General features: G+C 37.0%; 2 protein-coding genes, 1 long non-coding RNA gene and 1 other non-coding gene across 9 annotated transcripts; 1 reads left to right on the forward strand and 3 right to left on the reverse strand.

Moving 5' to 3' along the window:
• Window positions 1-94: 94 nt before the first annotated feature.
• On the reverse strand, window positions 95-5242 carry LOC144205606 (uncharacterized). 6 transcript variants are annotated; one of them, XM_077730103.1, is made up of 7 exons: window positions 4984-5242; window positions 4096-4354; window positions 3136-3192; window positions 1147-1455; window positions 697-759; window positions 559-624; window positions 99-484 (listed from the first exon to the last, which is right to left on the reverse strand). In XM_077730103.1, exons 2-7 carry the CDS (start codon window positions 4342-4344, stop codon window positions 251-253), a joined length of 978 nt encoding a protein of 325 aa, XP_077586229.1. In that variant the 5' UTR covers window positions 4345-4354; window positions 4984-5242; the 3' UTR covers window positions 99-250. The 6 variants fall into 6 exon arrangements, 2 of the variants coding, with proteins under 2 accessions (XP_077586230.1, XP_077586229.1); XM_077730104.1 differs by lacking the exon at window positions 4984-5242 and having other exon boundaries at window positions 95-484; window positions 4096-4374; XR_013328137.1 differs by lacking the exons at window positions 4096-4354; window positions 4984-5242 and adding an exon at window positions 3483-3800 and having other exon boundaries at window positions 389-484; window positions 1147-1438.
• LOC144205608 (uncharacterized) lies at window positions 2311-9486 on the forward strand. Its single transcript, XR_013328138.1, has 6 exons — window positions 2311-2598; window positions 3123-3185; window positions 3691-3813; window positions 4306-7405; window positions 7638-7706; window positions 8696-9486. It is a non-coding gene; the product is annotated as an uncharacterized LOC144205608 (long non-coding RNA).
• On the reverse strand, window positions 5343-9417 carry agpat4 (1-acylglycerol-3-phosphate O-acyltransferase 4 (lysophosphatidic acid acyltransferase, delta)). Its single transcript, XM_077730102.1, has 9 exons — window positions 9272-9417; window positions 8714-8895; window positions 8463-8632; window positions 8215-8376; window positions 7988-8141; window positions 7791-7893; window positions 7625-7700; window positions 7194-7392; window positions 5343-6599 (listed from the first exon to the last, which is right to left on the reverse strand). Exons 2-9 carry the CDS (start codon window positions 8889-8891, stop codon window positions 6475-6477), a joined length of 1167 nt encoding a protein of 388 aa, XP_077586228.1. The 5' UTR covers window positions 8892-8895; window positions 9272-9417; the 3' UTR covers window positions 5343-6474.
• Window positions 9487-9666: 180 nt separating the features above from the next.
• On the reverse strand, window positions 9667-9738 carry trnaa-ugc (transfer RNA alanine (anticodon UGC)). The gene has a single exon. It is a non-coding gene; the product is annotated as a tRNA-Ala (tRNA).
• Between the last annotated feature and the right edge of the window lie 198 nt (window positions 9739-9936).

Raw genomic sequence — 9936 nt, forward strand, 5'->3', positions numbered from 1 at the left:
GAAACTTACTGCTGTGTTTTTGGTGTCCATGCAAGGATCAGGAGCATCATTGAGAAGCATTTAGACAAAAGGAGAAATGTTCACAATTAGATGCAATTCATCCAATATTCAATGATTAATGACTATATCATTTGTGAAAATCAAAAAGTTGGCAAGCTCAAAATGAATTAATACTAAAGACAATACAACCTTAACACCAAAGAAACTAAACTAAAGTGACAAATCATGCATAAAAAAAAGATCATGGCAATCATGACACAGACATTATAGACAATTGAAAAGTACAAATTAGCTCTCCCATAGCTTCTGCACACATTTCAAGTTCATCTGACGGTGGGGACGTAAAATGCCCTTCAATCGTGGAATAAGTGAATATTTGACACATCATTTTTCTGCTAAATAAGAAGTGTTTTGTTACCAGAGGAATAGCAGCATTTGGTTCATTGACAGGCCACTCCAAAGGTAGATGCTGATTGTTCATACACTGTTGAAAGAGCAAATTTCCAAATATATATTTTTTCTTTCCTTCCAAGTGTCTTTTAATGTGTATGTTCTCACCAGAGGAGTAGGAGCATTCACTTCATTGCCTGGACACTCGTACGGTAGGTGCTGATTGGTCGTAAACTGTTGAAAGAGTAGCCATTTATTACAAAATACACATTACATGGGTGTTTTATTTGCTGTCTTTGTTCTTACCGTGGTAGAAGCATTCGGTTCATTGACAGGCCATTCAGGAGGTAGTGGCTGATTATTCATAGACTGTTGAAAAAAGTTGGGTTTTTATTACAAAATTGATTACTTGAGTTTTTTACTCACGCTGTGCTTGTGTGGAATTTATCTGGGTACTCCAGTTTTCTTTCATATTCCGAAAATATACATGGTAGGCTGACTGGAAACCTCACATTCTTCTACAATGTGATTACTATTTATCTATATGTGCCCTACATTTGCCTGTATGGGGGTTAGGGTATGTAAATAAATAGTAAGCAAAAGAAAACATGTTTTAATGGATGGGCATTTTCTTATTTTTGATCACTTGGTTTTCACATAATGTTTTTTTTTCATTTTCATTTCCCTAACATGAACATAAACTAGAGTAATATACCTATGACTTCTTTTTAAAGATAAATATGAATCAAAGCGTACCTGGTTAGTGGCATCACCAGCTGGCCCGACATTCAGGTGAGTGGATTGCAGTGGCATTTTGTAGCCCATATTCAACACGTTGTCACCCCAGATACAACTGTCGAACGACCAAGAACACGGATGTCCCGTGAACGCAGCCTGGGGGTCGAGTGGCACACTGGTGGGGTCAATGGGTGTGGAGGCAGGAGGGGGGCAAGCATTGCTCAGGTAGCCTGGATCCTCCAGGGGCTCATAAATGGGCATGAGGAGCTCGTGCCACTTCATCTCCTCCACGCACGTCTGTTCCATTTCGCTGCAAAAATGGGGGTTCTTGAAAAACACGTTTCAATTTTAATTCAAGGATGGTTCAACATTTTGAATTAGTATGACATTTTCTAATGATAAAATAGAATGTGTTCAATGCTTTTTTATACTGAAAGGACATTTTTTTCCATTTTTTTCAGCTGGTATGACATTTTCTAATGATAAAATAAGATATGTTCATTCCTCTTTTATAACATTTTTGGGGTGCTGGATGGAAGCCTATCATATCATCCAAACCTTAGATTTGTTTTTTTTTTTTTGCTATAACTGTTTAAAATAAAAAGTTTAAAAGTTATCTTAAACATTTTGAAATTATTTTCCATAATGTGCATCCTCACAAGGACTGCGGGGGTGAAAGAGCATTTCTTTGCCAATTGTGAATAACCCTGAATGTATTATAGGCATGAGGATATGCAAATAGCACAGAGGAAATATTATAATGCAATAAAATACATTTGATATATTACATATTCCACATATTCATTAATATTCATTAATATTTACTGTCCCTTCATGTCATAAATCAAACTCAGCTCAATGTATATGTTCGCCTAGATTTAAAGGCCTCCAGGAATAATTGAATCATACATAGTCAATATCTTTTTAGTACTCACCAAGGGTGGCCAATATATTTACTCTCTATTTAGCTAGTGAGAGGAAGAACAGAATGTACACTGCGAGATCGCGATGTACAGTCTAAAAACTATAAAGAAGTGTCTGATGGTGAATACTGTTTGCCACGTGTTGTCAAAGAGCGTCTTTGTCGCGTAGGCGTTGCCATGGTTACGCTCTGGCTAATCCTAAGGGTGAGTCGTGTTATTGACGTCCGCGATTTCTTTGATCAATTCTTTTAGTTTTCATGTTGGGCATATAAACTTAGACCGTTTGCCATTGGCGGAGTGGGATAAAAGAGAGGAGGAAAGTTAATTATTGGATAGTTTAAAGCAAGTTAGCAAGCGCGCTAGCATTCGCTGCTATGGCTAGCAAACTAGTCTGCTAACAAACTGTATTTTTTTTGTTGAATTTTTGGGATACAATCATATTAAGAGTTTAAACATACTTACTGCTGACTCTTTAGTGTTCGTCCGTGGATTAAGGAGAACCATCGGGAGCCATTTAAACAGCATAAACAGAAACATCCTCAATTAGGTGGATTTCTTACAGTACGATAATTGGTTATATAACTTGTTACCCTACAATTCATAGAGATAAAACAAGTTGGGCAATTGCTGACTTTACATTAAATGATCGCGCTGACAACAAATGAATATCTCACTGAAATCTAATTTTAATATAGAGTTAAACGGCAGATGAACTATTTTACAGAATTGGCCTATAATTAATATAGCTCTCAATAGCTGCATTCATCAATATTACTGGAGACCTTGAATTTTAATTTGTAGTGATATTTAAACATTATTCTCTTAAGTTCAGTATATTATTTGCAACACATTTAGTAATAAAGGAATCACGCTGTTATTGTTATTTTTTTACCATTTATCATTAAGTAAATTGTAATTGCATTTGTAAAAATGGGTTCGCTTCATCACATACTACAAAAGTTTTCATTTAAAGTGAATTTGATTGGTGGGACATAAAATGCCCTGTAATTTTGTAATGACCCAACATTTAACATATGTCATTTTCCTGCTAAACATATGTTTTGTTCACAGTGTGCATCCTTACCAAGAGAATAGAAGCCTCCAGGTCAAGGTCAATGAAGGGCCACTCACAAGGTTGGTGCTGAGGAAAGAGTAAACATATGTATTACAAAATACATATTTTATATTTTTACCTTCATAAGACATTCTTTCCACTTCCTAATTGAATTGAGCAGGTTATATTTGTTTTGAGCCGCAAAGTCCCTGTTACAACTCTAAAATGTATTATTTTGTTTATTTGTTTCTGTGGATGTTTTAAACCACAATTACATTTTAGAGTCTAAATATGCTGTGGTTACCACCAGTTTAATTATTTAAATATTAATACTATTTTTCATGATCATGCAATTTTCAACTCCTTTATTTACTTACTTTTACTGTTCCCAAAAATCTTGAATCCAGTAGTGGAGAGATTTGATCTAATGCTGACTTTGTGGAGTTTATTTAGCAAAAATAGAAAATAAAAAAGTACTATATTTAATGATAGTAAGGGACAACATTCAAATCAAATTTTAACACCGCAAAAATAATTAACTAGCAGCACAGCGGAAGAGTAATGAGCACATCTCTCTCCCTCCAGCATCCCTGCATGCACTTTGCATGTTCTCCCTGTCTGTGTGGATTTTATCTGGGTACTCCTCCTTCCTCTCCCATCCCCAAAACGTACATAGTGTGCTGTTTGGACACTTCACGTTCCCAACAGGTAAGATTGTTTGTCAATGTGTGCCCTGCATTTGGCTGCTAACCAGTTTAAGGGGGTACCATGCCTCCTCCCCATTGTTTGCTGGGATATGCCTGTGCACAACTGTAACCCTTACGACGATAACTGGTGCAGAAAATGAACATTATTAAGGTTGGGTGGCTCATTGTATTGAAGGAAATAATTGTTGACTATCTGATCCCTATCTAAATCCAGACTTGACACTAGGGTATTAACATTTTACATTACCACCTCTGTAAGTGTAATATGATAATAAGTGCACACCTGGTTGGTGGCATCGTCAGCTTTCAGATGGGATGGCTGCACGTGACCCTGCTGCAGCCGCATTTTGGAGTCTGTGTTTTTCACGTGATCTCCGCAGATGAAACTGTCGGGTGACCAACTATTCGGGTGTCTCTTCAACACGGCCTGAGTGTCAATGGGTGTGGGAGGATACGGGGAGTGAGCATCACTCTGGTTTCTTTTGTCTTCCAGGGGATCACAAAGAGGCTGAAGAAGCTCGTACCACTTCATATCCTTTGCCCTAGAATGTTAAAAATTGTAAAGGTAGTTAAAGTTTTATGAAAAATAGTTAATTATAACATTAGAGTTATATTATCTTAGTAAATAGCTATAATGAGAGGTTAATCAGCTGTGGTTGTTGAGGGAATTTGGTTACATTTTTATAAGATCAATTTTTTTAATAAAATAATTATTCTTGTATATTCAAATGTTCAAATCAGCTTTTGACACCTTATCTAAAACGTGTTAGAGAAGAAATTTATGTTCTTAATCATGCCATGAACTGTATATGGCCTCTTTTCCAAAACCAAAAATCTGAAACAATCTAAATGTTGACTCCATGCTTTCTGTAATTCTATGCTAATGCATACCAGTAATTTCTGACAGCAACTTTTTGGAAACTATTCAAATAAAGAATAATTTTATGTTTTCTTCCATATTTCTTGCAAAAAAATAATAATTCTGCATACAAGGTTTTCTAACCTAGCAATCTAATATAAATCAATAAAAAATGTTTTTGGAAAATACTCAAATACTCTTAAAATGATATTATTGATTCTACATAGAAACTGTTGATGTTTGCATTGGTTTGATTTCTTGCAGGAAGGATTTGATAACAAAAATAAAGGGCGAAATCATTTGAATACTCACCAAGGGGGGGTTCGCTTGATAAAATGAGCAAGATGTTTCACAAGAGAACAGAGTGTGCAGGTCTAAATCGTTCCTGTACATTGGTGAAACTCTCAGGATGCATCTTATTTGGTGCACAGTCTGCCTCGTGTTGTCAAAGAACGTCTTTGTCACGTTTGTTTTTTATTTTCCTTTTTTTTTTTTTTTAAATTGTGTTTACGTCCATTCTGGGTGCGGATGATGGGTTCATTTACGTTCACATACACGTTTTTCTGTGATCCACTTTTCCAGGAGTTTATTATAGGGCATCATTTCTCCAACAATAACGTCAATCTTCCGCAGTGAGATGCGCAATAAGAACAAAGAAGATAGAAAAAAAATTACGTGAATCAACAAGCGAGTTTAGCAACGGTGCTTAGTATATACTAATGCAAACGCACATAACATGATGTTAAATATAGGCGTTTTTCCTTTGTGTGCAGAATGCTTTTTGGAATTGGTGAATAGCAAATTGTGGTGTTTCATTAAAATGACAATATCTATATAAACGAGCCATTAGAAATATTGCAGAAACCTGGTACAAGTAGAACATTGAAAAATACAGAAGAAAATGGGGCAGTGAAGGCATCACAATCCTCTTATATTGAAAAATAATAGTAATTTTAAAAAACGCGTATATTTGATAAAAAGTAATATGTAAAATCAATTCAGTGTATTTGCAACATACGTTTTATTCCTTGTAATCGTGACATGGAACTATCCAGCATTGCCATCATTTACTAAAGCAATAATGATGTATTTCCTGTATTTACGCTTGAAACAATACGGGTGTAAATTAAATACTTTAACATGTCACATAAGTCGTAATTGCACGAATGGGTTAATACGGCTTTCTCCCTTAGTTCAAAAGCAAGCGATTTCCGTAAATTGCACGCTCAAATACGAGCGTGCAATTTACGGAAAATTGCACGCTCAAATACGAGCGATTCTGGTAAATTGCACGCTCAAAATGTTTGCCCTTTAATACCAACATAATGAAAGTCACGTGCAAACACGCACAAATAAATGCAGTCGTGATAGGCCCATTATGTTGAGCTTTAAACCCAAATAATAAAAGTTCTTCTGCATCGGGGGCAAATTGTATTGAATTGAATGCTTATATTATCATTATACAAGTGTAATGAGATTTAAAGCTTCACCACGAAGTGCACAAATAATAAGAAACTAATAAATAATAATAATCAATAAATAAGTCATTCTAGCTCAAAGTCAGCTGTTCCAAGCAAATAGCATTGTCAAAATGGTAGAATAAAATGATTACTTTGAATTCAATTATTATAAATTTCCTTACTACTGCAGATATGTGTGAAAAAAATGTGTTTTTCCTTCTAGGAAACTAAATAACATTGTATCAAGCACACTGTTAGCTGCATTGTGCTTTAGGTAGATTTCTACTTGTTGCAGTAGGATGCAGAAGTGAAGTCATCCATTTTTTTAGTAGCACAAAGCGCACTAAGATGTATCTCCCAGTGCATTTCGGCTTTGTCCGTTGTTGTCGTGACGGCTTGTGTTACTCCCATAGTTGGACGATTTATTAATCTCCGTCTGGCCAATCATCCAACGAACTCCAACTGAAGCTGAAATATTTACATTTATGGTCAGAATTTAAAACATAAATTATTGTAGAAAACGTTTTCCCAATGGAAATATGCAAAATCTATTTCAATTTCAGAGACTTTTATGATAAGCAACTTCTAGGAAAGGGCAAAATAAGATCAAAAACTATTTTCACTTCAACATTGGAGCAGAAATATGTTACACTTTTCTATTGACAAAGTGTTACAATATCACTACTTTCTGTGTGACTACGTATGTTTTTTTTTCACTTGCATTACAATGTATTCCTTCAAGCTCTCGCACCTGTTCATTTGGAGCTTTGGTTTTGATCTAACCGTTACTAGAATGTTTTAAAAAAAAAGAACAAAGAAAAAATAAAAACAAAGGCCAATTAATTACCCTTTATATCAGGGTCATGTAAGTTCATAATACAAACCCTTGTGCAATATGCTGCCATCTCAATTTGTGTAATAGATTTCAAATATTTTAAGAATAAATATGCTTTATTTTTGTTTCTTTAAAAATGTTCTTTGGTACGCTTCTAAAATAGGCAGGTTCTGGCAAAGCCCCATAACAGATTAATGCTTGTGCAGTTTCTTTTGAGGGAAACCAACCTGCAGTGCAGACCACGATTGAAGCCAAGATGGTCCGAACGGATCCTGAAATGACGAGCTGAGCAGAGAGCAGGCCGAGTGGGTACAGGAGCAGGCAGGACCAGAACAACCAGTTGATCAAAGACCATGGCCGGCGTGGAGGGTTCACTATAGGGCCGGGGTACCTCCCCGTCTGCATGTAGCCCTCTTGAAAACTATCCTGCAAAATGAAGGTAAGAATCACATCTTTTTTATTGATATTCGACTTAGAATATCTTTAAATATATACATGCAAATACTGATTTTTCTCTCCTTTTAGACAACTCTAAATGCCTCATTACTTTTAGTACACTATGGGAACTACACAGTCACCTCTAGAGCCAGCCCTTGTTGATGTCATTAGAAGAACAAGTGTTATGTCTAACTTCTGATATTTTAAAATAATTCTTTACTTTTTCCTGGTAGAGTTTGTGGAGCCAATTAGCACACTCGGATTCATCTTCTGGAATCAGCTCCAGTGGGATTCTCCTGCAGGCAAGCAAAACTAGCTTTGCATTAAGACAGTTGAATCAAATATATTGGCTACGTTTGACTGATTATCGGAAGAACATGCAATACCTCACATATAAATCTGCATGGTATTTCTTTCCGCTAAGAATTCCGAGTAGAGTCGGCTTTTCGTTGTTTTTCAAGTTAAGCGTGGAGTCGTACACCGCCTTGACTACGCAGACAAATAGTGTTTTTGGCTATCTTGGTGCACTCATTGGCAAATGACTGGAAGCAGTCATGGCAGATGTCACATGTGACAAACTCACCGGTTCCTCTCAGATTTTGAACGGTCACCCAGAAGCCTTTGGTTCTTGGTAGAAGATGGTACTTCAGTTTAGGCAAACCTTTACTTTCTGCTACCTGCATGCTGATCTCATGTTTCTTTGGTGTGAAGCGGGTTCCTTCGCAGTAAAGCAAAAACTAGCAACCAAAAATTATTTCTGGATGCTTTTATTCTAAGAAGGATAGATGACCATACAACTCTCACACATACCCAATAGTTTTCAGGGTAGTCTCTCAGGTTCTGGAGACTTTGAGCTACTGTCTTTCGGTCCTCTTCCCATTTCCTCTGGCAGAAAACGATCTCCAGGAAGTACCACATCCACCCAATGACAGGAACATAAGCCAACTCCTTTTTGGCGAGGACTTTGGAACTCTAAAAAAATGATTCAAATTGCATGGAATATCGTTTTGTTATGGTGCATTTGTTTGATGATGAATAAAAAACACAGACTTCCTTACCCCGAGAACCCCGAATCGCTCACACAAAGTCCAACCGCAGAGGAAATCTATCTCATAAGTGTGGTTGAGAACCACAATAGCATTTTCTTTTCCAAACAAAGGGTAAGTCTTTGGGTCAGTATATAGGACGCATTCTGTTCCGGACCACCACTCCAAAGCAGCCACCAGCTCTGTGAGATGATAGTAAAAATTATGCCTATCAGACAATAATTCCTTTTTTTGTTTTTAACCAGGATGATGATATAACTTACGGCTGTTGATGGAGTAAGCAAGTCTGCAGTTGACCTTTCGGGCCAGCTGCTTGTTGAGGCGCCACAGCGGAAGGGTGCATAACTGCACCACGTTGATGAGGAGGCCGCTGACCAAGAACACGTAGCAGATAATCAGCTGGCTCAGGAAGTGGCTTTTCAGCAGCTGCACCAGGCTCATAGTTCTGGAATATTTGATATATATATTCTGGAATAGTCGTGTCAAGCAACAATGTGTGCTGTGAGTGACTGCACCCAATTGCACATATCCAGCTCCAACCCATTGCAACAGCTCAATTCTTTTATTCAGAAAGTGCAACAATGTGGCTTTTATCTTGGTGCCAGAGAGCGAAAGCCTTACGTTAAATTGCAAAAGGGAGTAAAATACAACTTTTGTAGGAGGCTTAATGCATCTAAAATAACTTTAGCAGTGAGTTTGGTCAGTAAATCCAGATTTTTCGAACAACTTTTCAGCACGCATTTAAGTTAAGAAATGTAAACAGTAATATTTGAGAGAGGGTAATTATTTTTAACCACCTCGGCCAATAATTTCCACTGTACCTTGTTGCGTACTCCAGATAACGACCAACAGAAGACAGAAGAAAAACAAATAATAATAAAAAGATTATGTATTAGAGGTGCATTGCGCTTGAATGTCTTGTTTGCCTTCTTTTTCTTCAAGTCTGGGCGTGTAAGTGTGTGCGACTTCACAGTTCGTCTCTGTCAGCTTCAATAGTTTCTCTGTATGTTGAGCACACCCATTTTTACCATGCCTGGAGCCACGGATGTTCACAAATGACTGAATGGGCTTTACTCCATTGCAGAAGGAACTCAAGCAAATAAAAATATGAAAAGGATCATAAGTGTATCTTTTGTGGTCCAGATATTGCTGATTAGGTGAACATGGGGTGATAGTGAAAGCATGACAATCGTTACTAAACCTTCGTCAAAAGGAGTGGAGATGCCGGGGATCGAACCCGGGGCCTCATACATGCAAAGCATGCGCTCTACCACTGAGCTACATCCCCAGTTGTGAGTGATCCTTTATGTTAACCTACTTAACAAATTGCCAAGACCCTAATACAATTTTCATTTTATCATTAAAACGCTAGTTTGTGCATTCATATTGAAATATACTTCAATTATTTATCAGGAGATTGCGCATGCGTGCTCACGATAACGTCGTCAACACCAAAAACAAAGGGCACGGATTATTCCCTGAAAAC

Source organism: Stigmatopora nigra, chromosome 12, assembly GCF_051989575.1.
Source record: "Stigmatopora nigra isolate UIUO_SnigA chromosome 12, RoL_Snig_1.1, whole genome shotgun sequence".
NCBI classification, from domain to species: Eukaryota; Metazoa; Chordata; class Actinopteri; order Syngnathiformes; family Syngnathidae; genus Stigmatopora; species Stigmatopora nigra.

Bases quoted from the DNA above. Each gene is read 5' to 3' on its own strand.
- agpat4 (XM_077730102.1), bottom strand. From the start codon at position 8,891: ATGAGCCTGGTGCAGCTGCTGAAAAGCCACTTCCTGAGCCAGCTGATT. The intron at 8,633-8,713 runs GTAAGTTATATC...ATCATCTCACAG, and splicing joins TGCTTACTCCATCAACAGCC to AGCTGGTGGCTGCTTTGGAG. The intron at 8,377-8,462 runs GTAAGGAAGTCT...TCATTTTTTTAG, and splicing joins AGCGATTCGGGGTTCTCGGG to AGTTCCAAAGTCCTCGCCAA.
- LOC144205606 (XM_077730104.1), bottom strand. From the start codon at position 4,344: ATGAAGTGGTACGAGCTTCTTCAGCCTCTTTGTGATCCCCTGGAAGAC. The intron at 760-1,146 runs GTACGCTTTGAT...TTTTTTCAACAG, and splicing joins CTGGTGATGCCACTAACCAG to TCTATGAATAATCAGCCACT. The intron at 625-696 runs GTAAGAACAAAG...CTCTTTCAACAG, and splicing joins AACCGAATGCTTCTACCACG to TTTACGACCAATCAGCACCT.